At 35.7% G+C, this 13,896-nt stretch overlaps 1 protein-coding gene across 2 annotated transcripts in view; it reads right to left on the bottom strand.

Annotated features, from left to right (window-relative positions):
* Positions 3,712 to 13,896, bottom strand: part of LOC109832631 — a 28,917-nt gene continuing 18,732 nt past the window's right edge. For both annotated transcript variants that reach the window (XM_020400014.1, XM_020400015.1), the window contains 7 exons: positions 9,833 to 9,955; positions 9,342 to 9,425; positions 7,444 to 7,628; positions 7,211 to 7,349; positions 7,074 to 7,133; positions 4,490 to 4,558; positions 3,712 to 4,405 (listed from right to left, as the gene is read on the bottom strand). In XM_020400014.1, the coding sequence (XP_020255603.1) occupies positions 4,292 to 4,405; positions 4,490 to 4,558; positions 7,074 to 7,133; positions 7,211 to 7,349; positions 7,444 to 7,628; positions 9,342 to 9,425; positions 9,833 to 9,955 (774 nt within the window). In that variant the 3' untranslated portion in view covers positions 3,712 to 4,291. The remainder of the gene's footprint in view (positions 4,406 to 4,489; positions 4,559 to 7,073; positions 7,134 to 7,210; positions 7,350 to 7,443; positions 7,629 to 9,341; positions 9,426 to 9,832; positions 9,956 to 13,896) is intronic.

The raw sequence follows: 13,896 nt of genomic DNA, 5'->3' as shown, positions 1-13,896 counted from the left end.
GGATGCGTTGGAATTATTAAGACACTAAACAGTCCAATTTATGATTTAATTAAAAAAAATTAGCGGGATTGGTCAACGTGGTCAGACGTGTGGGACCTGCTAACGTGTCAAGTTGGTCCTATGTAGGGGGACCAAGGGAACAGCCTCTCGTGGAATTTGTGCACGTGATGTCTAAGTGCATGGAACTGGAATATTAGGCTAACAATTTCATTAATCACTACCGCACTTTTTTTTTAATTACACTTTTAAGGGTTTTTTCTTTTCTTTTCGTTTGTTGCTTGTGTATGAAATGTTGATTATGCCTGATCTCATCATTAGATGTTGGGTCTAAATCCAAGTCCAGACTTCGCATTAATATTGCAGCTTTGATTGAGACAGTGTTCGATTCCATGAAAGCCCACACGTCTCCATGCAAATCGTTTGATTATAAATAATAATTAGTGGAATTATTATTCTAATTTTAAGGATCAATCCTTACATCCATAATACATTAAATGGATGAAGATGATAAAGAGGAAGACAAGAGAAACGACATTGTTTTTCTTTGATATTCACAAAGTCCAATACATATACGCGCTATCAAGTCCCACTGGCTATCTAGTCTTTATCTACAATGATGAAGACCAGCTAAGCCATCAACTATGTCCAACCTTGCTTGATGCGCCTACGGGTGTGCTTGGCGACTCATTAAACCTGGCCAGGTTTAAACGTGGTTCGGATTAAAATTGTCTTGTTGATTAGCAAAAACTGGTCCGTAATTAATCCGATTTGCTCTGGTTCAATTTTGGGCCCCTAGACGGACTTAGTTGTGGTCAAGGGGTAAGTTGGTCTACGACTAAACCAGTTGTGGATATATACCAACTTACAGATCAAAAGCTGCCCAATTTTAAGAAGTTGTCAAACAAAAAAAAAAAAAAAAGATGGATACATAAATAGAATTAAGAGGGTACATGAACTTATATTGTTCATACTCAAAAGGAGAGTTACTGTTTAATAAAGTGACAAGATTTGTGAGGGAGGGGTTTGGTATAGTGTCACACTCTTAAAATCTGTATCCCAAATTCCTTGGTGGATGAGGAGGAGGACATTTAAGGGGAAGTTAGTTGTGAGAAATAATCACAAGGATCAAGTGGCCTCTCACCAATCAATCCACATCTAAAACATCCACCAACATGGCTAAAAGTACCAAGGATACAACTGGACACGGATCGCCTCTTATTTGGGCTAGCTGCACCTACAACCTTTACACTCGACAATCATGATGATTTCCTCATTCTGAAAGCCTTTCGTGAATTCGGAACCCATTTGATACTTCTTTTTCCCATTTTGAAAAAAAGCCTTTTGTTTCTGCAGTGATTCAAGAATAGACAATCGTCGAGAGTATCAGTTGTTTAGTGGGCTAATTAACGAATTTAGATATAATTTATTGTCTTCTAGTTGATGGGTAATGAGATGATGATTTTCTATGAGATGATGATTAATTTTCTATGATGGACCATTTGTTTGGAAAGTGAACGAGGCGGTGGTAGTTGATGGGCGCAATCAAGTCACTAACAACTTGCTCAAAAATAAGTAGCCACTAACCACTAACAACTTCCACATGGGCAAAGTAGGAGGGCGGCATGATTGGCTTGAGCATATATTGCCCTCGAACCTGTGAGGTAGTACATAGCTTGATTTTGGTGTAGAATCTATTGATAGAGGTTGCCAAGTTACTAAGGCCCGTTTGGTTGATGTTTTTGGCCTCGGGTGTTGGGCAGAAAGCTTGCCAAAAGAGCACTTTTGGCTTGGCAAACTTTCTGCCCAACACCCGAGGCCAAAAACATCAACCAAACGGGCCCTAAGTAAATCATATAGAGAGGGAAAAATTTTTGCAAGCTAAAAGTTACAAATGTTTCACAAACATTACTCAGGCATCGGTGCTTCCTGAACAATCCAAGGCATTTAGTCCTGCTTAAACCTTTTCCAAACGTAACTTCAATTCTAAGTCCCTCTTAAGGGATTTCAAAGCGTAATTTCCTCCATTGTTGCAAAATAACATTAGCGAAACTTAACTTGCACGGAGGAGATGTGTTAATGTTGTGCATCATACTTGCAGTTAATGTATAGAATATGCCGTTCTCAACCTCTACAAATTAACTTTATGAATGTGAGTATCAGATGAAGAAAAAGGTCGATGCTTTCTTGTGGCAAAAAGTTAGCCCTTGACGACAACTTAAAGGCTTAAGCTCTTGACATAAGCTTCAAAATCAAACAATCATTGATGCGGTGATGTTTATCGTAACGAATGCTATTATAATGTAAAAGATGACCTAATAGCATGTTAATGTTGATCATGATGACATAATCTTGGTATATAAACCAATTCTACGAGGAACTTAGAAAGTTTGGCTGACTGCGACGCCTTAGTTGTTTTCATGAGCAGGATTCATGACCAACAACTTTGCTAACATAAATAGATAGCATCTTTTTGTACATTAGTTGTTGCATCCAAACTTAATCAAATGTTCTCTTGTTTATTTTAGTTACTTCTATTACAATCAGAGCTAGTTTATGAGAACTAGAGCAGAATAGGAATCTTTCTAAAAGTGACGATAAACATAAATCTACAATAAGAATTTGGCCAAGCCGCAGTTTTTTTATTGTAGTTTAGGACATTCTGAAATTGGCCAAGGATTTGTGACTGATTTGGCAATAATGACAAGCTACTGAACGGACCAAATGATGTTCTTACTGATTCCTTTCTCATTGATCATGGAATTCTTGAACGATAAACACTTTCGATGTTATGTACTTCAATAATTATGGTTGAGCTTTTCGACGTATTTCGTATAATATCATTAGGTAGTCAATAGCCTCGCTTGAGCAATCTATATACTTACCCACTCTAATCCTTGGTCCTGCAAATCATACTAGCATGGTACAATAAATTGCTACATTACAGAAAGAATATTTTTATTCTGATCCAAAAGTGCAATGTCCATGACATATAGTGTTTCAGTTTGTTGAACTTGTGACTATAGTACAGAAAGGTCACTTTTGCTCCATCACTCTCTCTTCCTCTCTCTCATGAGTTCAATATTCCTATATGCTCACATGCACAGCTCCTTGACAAGCAGTAAGGTTTAAGATAAGATGGGACCCTTATTACACTGTCCAGCACTATGAAGAGTGAAAGAGATGACTTCTCTTTCCAATTTTTGTGATGGATTCTGGATTTATTTCAAACAAAGAATAAACGTACAAAGGAAAGCTATGAAAATAAAACAGCTCAAGAATGAAACAACTTCGAAGGCAGGGCAGTATTGATTGATCCACATGCCCTTATATCCACTTTTTGATCAAGAATATTATACCCTTGAACTTGGGGAGATTTTGATACCAAAAAGACATAGGTAATTCATACGTCAATTTAGATCCTGCCACTTAACTGAAGTAACAAAAATCAAAAGTTACACTGAGAGAGGATCGTGTGTGTGTGTATATATATATATATATATCCATCAAACATTGATAATGAAATAATCTATATAGTCCATTACCCACCCTCGTAACTTCGGCAAAAATATTATATTTGACCAAAAAACCGCGAGCCGTATCCGTCCACGAGTAGCAGAGAATAAACTAATAACAATAACATAGAAAAAGATTTATTGAGTTCAAATAGCCTGTGAACAAAGTCTAGTCATTACGCAAAGAAAGATTTGAGGGTATGCCGCAGAAAGAAAATACATTTAAGTCAAAATCTATTCACCTATCACAGGCTCTCTTGGTGTATTACAACAGTACATGTGGTCAATCCAAGGAAAAACGGCATCTGAAAATTTTCACCGACAGATCTAACAAGAACTATGATCTTCAGCAAAGCAAAGTTTAACATATAATTAGCAAGATTACATGCCACTACAGTGAAAAAAATTATATAACATATTACATATAGAACTAAGGTCTATTGAAGCTTAAAAGAAAGACCTGATAAAAACTGTTCTATGAATCATGAAGCTTGGAATAGCTAAACTTGTGTTATCTGCATTCTATAGTGTAAGGTGAAGCCCCTTGGCGAACTTATGAAAGCTCATATTTCCTCTGAGGATCAAACGACATAGCCATAATTAGCAAACAAGACGGATAGCTCAGGCATAGGTACGACCTGAACACAACACTTAGTCGTGCGCCATTTTGCTGCTCCTGGCTTCTACATCTGCTGATTTATTTGCCTTCAAAAAAAATTAGGGGTATCTTGATCGGAAAAAGATGATCAGGGAAAAGAGAACGATTTTTAATGCTGTATTCAGTTGCCAAAGCCAAATGGTGATTTCTTCCTACTGCCACCCTCCCCATACATTTCGTTCCATTTTCGGAGTTCATTCATACTACCAGCATCATATGCAACAGATGCACCAACCTACAATATAAAATAATGCAAAGTCATCAAAATAACACGGGATAGAGCCAGATGTAGATATCTTTTCAAAAAACCGAGCAATACCTTGGATTTAGCTTCTATGAAGTCCTTTAAATTAAGAGGTCTCAGTTGAGGTGTTGCACTACCTTCACTCTGCCGATTAACAAGAACAGTTATGCTGAGAGATAAAAACCCTCAAAGGGACAGAAAAAATGACAAGAGAAGGAAACCAGTACGTCGCAAGGGAAGCAAAAAAATCAATGAAAACATAACGTTTTAATTACAAATAGTGATTATTGCCTCTTGGTTGATCACTGAGCTCCTATTCCCAGGCTCAAATTGAAAACATGCCAGCTTTCTACACATAATAGCCACCGTAGATAGAACATGGTAGTTGTGGGCCGGGCCAGGTTGATAGTGGGTCGGGTCAAGGTGGGTCTGGAGCTGGACCCAGCTCAGCCCGTGACCAGTGTATGTCACGGGCCAGGTTGGACCCGGCCCACTAGGGGCCGGGCCGGATCATGACCCATGCCGGGGTGGGCCGGGTTAGCCCGCGGGTCGACTCGGCCCGCTCCCGACCCTAATGTGATGGGAAGGGTTTTACGATATTTATCCTACTTGGAAAGAGCATAAGCTTCAAAGCAATGTCATACGAATAAGTAAATAATTTTCCTCCTCAAAATATCATAGATTTGTCACAAAATATCTCAAAATTTAACGAGTCCCAATCCTACATAGAGACCCACTCATATGAAAACAGTCCATCCTAATATTTCGACTTTTGAGACTCATACTCATCAAAACCGACACCGTAAGGTGGGGTCAGGTTAAACCCCACCCCGACCCAATCCCTCCCTCAACAGAGTGGGACTCAAAGCTGTAGTGTCCTTTTAGTGTGCAGTTTGGTGACCGCTGTGGGCTCCATAAACTAATTAATTGTAGCTGTTATCCTTAATGATCTTTTATTACATTCTCTACTTCCACCCTATGTTTTACTGTTGGTACATGAATTAATTTTTCTTTCTCATCATCATTGTCTAATATAAAATCAGTGGGAAGTAATGACAGTGTATATTAATTTCCAACAGTAATTCTTCCATTCTCAAATCTGAATCTGCAGCTGTCTCCTCTGATCAAAGATCTAGGTAAGGTCTCTCTTCCTCCTCCTCTGGTCTTGCAAAGTTTAGATCTTGGTTCGTTTTTCTCTTATAAAGATTAGATTTTGTTAATATTATAGATTTGGTTGTTTTGCTGTTGACCCTTTTTGGATAGCAGATGGGTTCTTCTCAAATTTAGATTTTATTTGTTATTTAGATTGTGGGATGAAATGTTAATAATGGATCGTGTTTATTGGTTTTTTTCTTGTAGAAGATACTTTATTATCGAGTCATGTCTTTTATTGGGTTTGCTGTTCGAGCGTTAGTACATTCTAGGGGAGAGGATTTAGATTTCTTAATGTTGGCTTAGCGTAAACCACATGTTATCCCCCACCCCCCAAAATTAACTTGGGAGCTGAATATAAAAGTGATATTACTCCATTTAGCAAGTAGATTGTTTCTTCCTTAAGCATTTGACTGATCATTATGCATCACTAATAATTCTCGAGGGAAAAAATAATGCATCACTAATGTTGATGTTAGTAGATTTGTGTTGTTTTACCTCCAACCAATTGATTCAATCACGGATCCATTGTTAGTTTTAGGGAGTGTTTTTCAAAAAAAAAAAAATCTAAAGGCATGTTTTATTAAGATAGAGCTTTCTATGAAAAAAAGCTATTTTTCGTTTTCTTAGACATAAGGTTTGATGCATCCTTTTCTTGATAGTGCTAATTATTTCAATATCAGAGTATGTTACATTCAGAGTGATGATTGCATCCTTTTCTTGATAGTGATACTTTATTTCAATATCTGAGTATGTTACATTCAGAGTGATGATGCTTTTTTTAGTTGTTTTCTACAATTAATTATTTATTCAATTGATCCCTTCTGAGGTTATTTAAACTTAATGTACTTCAGGCGCATAATGGCTATGAAAGGAAACCCGGGGGATAACAGAACACGAAGCTCTGTATCAATTATCATCGTGGTCAGTTTGTGTTGCTTTTTCTATTTACTTGGCGCTTGGCAGAGGAGTGGATTTGGAAAGGGAGACAGCATAGGAGTACAGGTCAATAAGCAAACTGATTGTACTCTCTTGCCTAATCTTAACTTTGAGACACATCACAATAAAGAAAACATTCCTAATGACCTCTCTGATAAGTGTCCGGACTTTAGCCTTGTGATGACAAATATAATGACTGTACTCCTTGCCAAGATCAAAGACGGGCAATGACCTTTCCTAGAGACAACATGATCTATAGAGAGAGGCTTTGGGTGCATTCTCATATCTGTAGATTGAATGGGTTCGACAAATCTGTTTCAATACCAGAGAGTTATCTACATGCTCCATTTAGTTACTTACAGTATTACCCTCCATAAGCAAAGAAAGTTGTTTGTGTTTCAGTTCGTACTGTCTATGCTAACAGTAAACCCAGATAAACTTATTTATGATCACATGGCAATGATCCTGCTAAAATGAAATTTGACCTCACTGTGCTAACATTGGTTCAATTCTCTCAGGAAATGTGTTAGTTTGGTTTTTACGTTATGTGCCTAGATCAGGTTCATACCTTTTTCTCTTCCTCTATAAGTTCTTGAACAGGCCTATATGCAGCAGCAACACACAGGTTCTGCATGGCAGTAGTGAGATAGTTAGAAAATGCAAAACATAAGATTCACAGAAGCAGGCATATTTACGCAAACATACCTTCAAATCGCTTCCTGAATATCCTTCAGTTGCATTGGCAAGCTCTTCGTATTTAAAGCCCTGCTCTAGATTTTCTTGAGAGAGTAATATTCTAAGAATTTTCTGCCTGTTCTCAGCATCCGGAAGGTCTACATATATCCTACAGGCTCACAATTATCACAGAACTCACTAACTAACAAAAATTAATCATCAGATAAAGGATGTATGAGTTCATTAATGTTTCCAATTGTTACCTTCTGGGCAATCGGCGGATAACAGCATCATCCAAGTCAAATGGACGGTTTGTGGCGCCAAGTATAAGAATCCTTTGACTGTCCTTTGACCTCAGACCATCCCAAGCTGCCATAAACTCATTCCGCATCCTCCGTGTTGCTTCATGCTCAAAAGCACCACCACGAGCTCCAAGTAAACTGTCAACCTGCAAAAATCACATTTACAGTTAGTTTTAAAAAAAAGCATCTGCATTCTGCATAGAATAAGATGCTATAAGTTGTAGACTAATGTAGCACCTTGAAAGGTGGTCACAGTGTTCCATCACCCAAAAAAGACAAAACTATTCAAAAAGATTCTACTAACCAAACACATACTAAACATCTTTAACTAAGCAATTAACTTTCAAAATAGGTTTGCCATTACAAGATACAAAGTCGAAAAAGTGCCCAAAATATGACCAACTCCTAGGATGGGGCCAAGTTTGCCAGCAGAAAATAAATAAGACAAGGAACCTCCTATATAATCATGGCAGCCAGTTGTTTGATAGGTAGCCTACCTTTTCATCATGAATTTTAAGCTCATCAACGTGGACATCAACTCAAAGTTCTACTAAACCATGGAAGAATCTATAAAAACAGCTACTGTGGGGATTGTGGATATTATTTTGAAGAATCACATTTCTAAGGTAAGATACGGATAAGAACCAAATGGAACTGCTCATAAGTTTACTTACCCTACAGACAGTATTCTAAAACAGGGAGAGGTCAACTACGCTTGTAACAAACAGCAGTATACCAGAGACAAAAAGCAGTGATATTACTTTTTCTTTTTTTTTGGTCCCACAGTAATCGCAACTATAAATGTTGGGGGTTAGAAGATACTATATGAGTTACAATAATGATCAGTTAGGAACGTTTCCTATACTGTGTTAAGCTATTTTTCTGGTATTTTGTTTCTTGTGCTTATTCTACTTTTCCCATTCAAAAATATTTACGAAACTAAATATAGCAAGTTCAATGTATTATTGGACAAAGCCTCTTGCAATTGTGAAAGGGATGTGTGCTTCAAATCCAGCTCACCATAGGTTTAGTTATATTCAAAGGTACATCAAAAAAGCAAAAAGAAGACAAAGCCTGTTGCAATTGTGAAAGAGATATGTGGTTCAAGTCCAGCTCGTCATAGGTTTACCTATATTAGAAGGTAGATAAAAAAAGCAACAAATTAAATAAAGATGATATTCTGAATTTGATTTCACCATCATTTATAAATGCCATTATCTGACAAAATCCAGCTAGTCATAGGTTCAAGTCCAGCTCGTCATTTTATTGTGAATTCTGAATTTGATTTCACCATCATTTATAAATGCCAGTATCTGACGAAATCCAGTAACATTTCTTGGATGATATTCACAAGATACAAGTAAATATCAGCAAATATATAATCCAACATAACTTTGCTGCACTAACTGACCTATATGATTGCAACATGCCACGTGAGCTGCTTGAATTAGATGTCAATATCAGTAAATATTGACAACTTTAAAAAATTGAAGGAGGCAAAAACTTGTAGTAACCATTCAGTTCATACACCAATAGAAAGACATTGACTCACTCTTGGATTTTTAAAATACGAAGGTACTTTCATTTTGGCAAGACATTAATGTGCAATTATTTTATGGTGTTAACATTATTCTGTATTTATTTAATGGTGTATCAAGTTAAATAAAAAAGATCCCAAACTTTTTAACTCTTTCCTTTTCCTTGATTTTTCAGATTTTGGATTGTGTTGAATATGCTAGATGCATAAGTTAAAAGTCATATAAATGGTCCGCACGATAACACCGCAAATCATCAAGAATGAATCTCAATAAATCACAGGGATAATACAGAGGATTACATATGAATAAAAAGATCTTTACCTCATCAACGAAAATGATAACAGGAGCTAATCGAGTGGCAAATGAAAAAAGAGCCTTGGTGAGCTTCTCAGCATCTCCGAACCACTACTTACAGAAACAGAAAGGAAATTAGGCATGCAAAGGGGGAAAAAGAAAGAAAGAAAGAAAGAAAGGTACTGACAAAATTATACAAAGTAAACTTCATTTAATATTTTTCACCTTTTTCAGAAAAGAAGCAAGGTATTCATCTAGGTTTTCCAGTTACAAGTTTCAAAATTCTTCTGTAACCAATTAAAATGACTGTAACCAATTAATAAACATAATTTGTTGGAAATTTGGAACAAAACTTGCATGGAGGACCTTAAAACTTCATTTAAAGTCCCTCTGCACTGGCTAATTGATGACAATCATAACTATAATCTAAAAACCTAAACAAATACGAATTTATGTTGAAAGGGCAAAAGAAACGGAGTAATAAACTAGGTCAAAAGGGATTCAACTGAGGTACATACCTTTGAGGTAAGAGTTGAACCAGTTATGCTAATAAAATTTGCTCCAGCTTCTGTAGCAAGGGCCTTTGCGAGAAGAGTTTTTCCAGTACCAGGAGGCCCAAAAAGCAATATGCCTTTGCAAGGCTGAGAAGCACAAAAGAAATACAGTTTAGCAACAATCATATTAAAGCAACATATGCAATAAGCTAGAGGATTATTCAATGGTAAGAGTCTTCTGATTAACTGTGAGATTTCAGAACAAATATATTAGAGCAAGTCAAGATGATCCAGTAGTTTACGAAATCACCATATGGAATAAACTGCATTTGAAGTTCAGGAGTTATTCATTATATTTATCTCGTTACCAGTAAGACAGCCATATTATAGTTTGTTTTGAGTCTTTTGACTGTTAAAACCATCCTAAGAGAAAGAAAAGGATGAAGCATAGAGGGCCAAATTTCTAGATCAATGAACTACCTAAATTTCTACACCACAGATTCACAGAATCACAAGAATGATGTCTGCACATTTAAATCATTGCATCATCTCGAGAGCAAGAGAGAAAAATAAGTTGTCACAGGCAATCTAGGAAGACCTTCCATTCTTTCTAGCCATTCTTATAAGTTCAGATCTAGATATTTTGGCTTCATGATGTAAATGCTTTTAGAAGTATGGAACCTCTAAAGTATCATATTCTGCAGGTTTGTGGGTGACCCTAACCACCATTGATGAGTAGTAACACCTTTAGTTTTTCAAAGAGTATAGACTAACAAGATAATTGGAAACACTAGCGCAAACTTTTGAAAATAACAAAATCTATTAGTTAGTATCATCTTCAACTTTAGAATATCCATATTAACTAATGTAGTAATAAAGACAAACCTAATGTTGGTCTCATGTTTATGAGCCTACTCCCTAATCTTGTTTTGATGATTACAAACAATTCCTAACATTGTGCGTCAAGTGCTTGCATTTGTTTTGTTAGGTAATCTACACAAATATCGATGTCGGAGGTTGGATGCCATTGTGCCATAACAATTATATCAAATGGAGGTTGACGGAAATAGTCGATATGAAACCATTTGCACTTCAAGTCATATTCAATATCAAGCTTCATCCGCAATCAAGACAGGCTCTTTGAAGATCAATCAAACTTGGGTAATTTAGTTTAAGATTTATACTATGTGTGTAGATACTTTAAGCTCAATCATATACATACATGTTTTGGTTTTATAGTTTTCAAGTTTATATAAATATGAAACAAATATACTTATTTATATACATACATACGGTTTTATAGTTTTCAAGTTTATATAAATATGAAACAAATATACTTATTTATATACATACATACATGTTTCATATTTATCATTTAAATATGAAACAAATATACTTATTTATATACATACATACATGTTTCATATTTATCATTTTTGGTTTTGATATACAATGTGTTTAGCCACATAAACAATAAAACTTAACAACACGTATATAAATATATTTTCATGTTTTGAACGGTTTACAAAATAAATGATCACAAATGGAAAATGCAATTTAAGAAATTCATTTTCTAACATGTTATATTACATGTTTACAAACTTTTTCTAATATTTTATAATTTTTGGAATTGATTTACTATGCTGAATTGATTTTTAAAAATCGGGTGTTTCAGCAGTTTTCAGAATCTGAAATATCTGTGTTCAAATATTTATTTCTCACAAATGAAAAGTGATATTTCAGAAATTCTTACTCTAACATGTTTATCTACATGTTTAGAAACATACCTCAAAATTTTATTATTTTTGGAGTTGATTTGCTATTTTTAATTGATTTTATAAAACCAGCTACGTAAAAATTCCAGAATCTGCCAAAACTGTCAACGGTCGACTTCATCAGTCAACTGGTGAGATCATCAGTAGACTGATGACATGTTTTCAGCCTATAACGACTAGTTTTTGTTTTTATGAGTTTTTGGGGGGGGTTTAGGTGGTTTAAGAGGCTATAAAAAGCTCTCAACTTTCATTGTTTCATATGGATGTTTAAGAAAGTTTTTAAACAAGTTTAAGAGGTTGTTTAAGTTTTTGTTTCAAGTGTGTTTTGTTTGAAGTTGTTTTTACAAGAGGAGGAGATCATATATTTGGTGTTTGGACTTCAACTTCATCTCTCTCTCTTGATTTCTAGAGAAGATTTTAAACTCAATTCTAGCTTTACATTTATATATTTGTTTTATTATCATTTTTTATTAAGCTAGATTTCATAATTGAGTTTAGTTTTGATTATTTCTCATTGCTTACACACACAACCATTGAGCTTTAGTATTTTACACATATTATATAATTTGGATTGTGGTGAATGTATCTTTGAGAGAGAGCCTACATTGTATTCTCATCCATTATAGAGAACAAATCATTTGTATTTAAGCCTTATTGTGAGTTACACATTGTATTACACTTGTACACCGAGAGGAGTGTGTGGTGAGAGACGGAGTCAGTTCCAAGAGGAGTGACGTCGGTAGTAAAGCCTAACGAGAGGTGGTAAATCCGAATACTTGAGGAATGACACGGACTAGAGACCAACTCTTAGAGGGTGTAGAGTGTGATTGCAAGAGTGTGAGATTGTAGAGTTTTCGGTGAGCCAGAAAACCAAACTTGTGAGGTGTAAACGTTTTTCGGGTGAGCGTCGAAAACCCGGTTGTGTAGTGGATTTTCCCCGGGAGTGGGGAGCGGAGACGTAAGTCGAAAGGACCGAACTCCGTGATCATTTTCTTGTGTTTGAGTTTGGCTTTGGCGCATTTATTCTTGTATATTTTTATATCTCCATTGTTGCATGTTTATATCGCCCTTGTTTATATTGCATATCATTGCTCATATATCTTGTTGTATATCATAATTACTAGGATATTGTTAATTAGTTTTTAATTAGTATTAAATCGGATTAGATTAACATAAACCCTATTCAACCCCCCTCTAGGGTTCTTTCCTAGTGGCATTAGGGTCTTAACACCTAAAAGATGGAAAAACTAAAAAAATACCAGTATTAGATAAATGTATTGGCCTCTTGAGGCGACGGGTATGTAAAAGTTTTAAGCAGGAGTTAACATATGCAATTGAAAGTTTTAAGCCAGATTAAAAGATGTTTTTAGGAAAGCTGGTTCATGAGCCCTTTCCTAATCCAGGTAAACATTTTGAGCATGTGTGCTGATTAATTTAACCCTTCTTGGAAATAAAAAAATTTTAGTAAAACAAACCAGCACCGAACTCTTTTTAACCCTCTCTCTTACCCATTGTTGAAAATTCTGTGTTCTTAACATGACTGTGCTCAAAGCAAGGTTGGATTGTGGGTCCCAGGTCAAAACAGGTTTACCAACATTCTTGAACAAAAGAAATAAAAAGGACCAAGTTATATTGCACTAGACATATAATCATAACAGGTAAACTTGGCAGTGTGCATAACATAAAATATATTGAGCAGTATGGATAATCTTAATCCTGTAAAGAGTGGAGAAAATCGCTCAAAAAAAAATTGAAAGCAGCGCCTTGCTGCTCCACTAAAGCCCAAAGCAGGCCTATTAAGTGGTTGGGCCACTTTCATCACGCAAGAATATGCTCAAAAGCGCTTTCGAGACAAAAGCGTTTTGGGCCGAAAAGCAGTCCAAATCGGCCTAAAAGCAGCCCAAATCAGCCAATAATGCTAGTGTTAAGCTGCATTCCAGCTAGTGTTAAGGGGTTTGACCGCAGTCGACGGTTTTGTTCCCCCTATGTTTAGATGTCTTTTTCCCCTTTTTTTCAGAGAAGGTTCTACTTGCAGTTTGGAAGAAACTTGTTGAAGCAATATAATGATGTTTGTACTTCATAGGTACATTCTGTTTCCTTTGATAATTTAAGTTAATTTATTAATTTGTTGACTAATTTGATGTGCATATCAACCTACATGTTTGTCTATAACATCATAATGTGTATATTACTTACTGGTATTGCCTGATTTAATCAAGGTATTGTTACATCTATTTCATGATAAGGATCTCACAATGACATATGCATTGTGGAAATTTATCCTCCATTTCTCTTTCTTGTTTCATAATTTAC

This window comes from Asparagus officinalis, chromosome 3 (genome assembly GCF_001876935.1).
Source record: "Asparagus officinalis chromosome 3, Aspof.V1, whole genome shotgun sequence".
Taxonomy (NCBI): Eukaryota; Viridiplantae; Streptophyta; class Magnoliopsida; order Asparagales; family Asparagaceae; genus Asparagus; species Asparagus officinalis.
The sequence above is the reverse complement of the archived record's forward strand: the minus strand, read 5'-3'. Positions and strand labels throughout refer to the sequence as shown.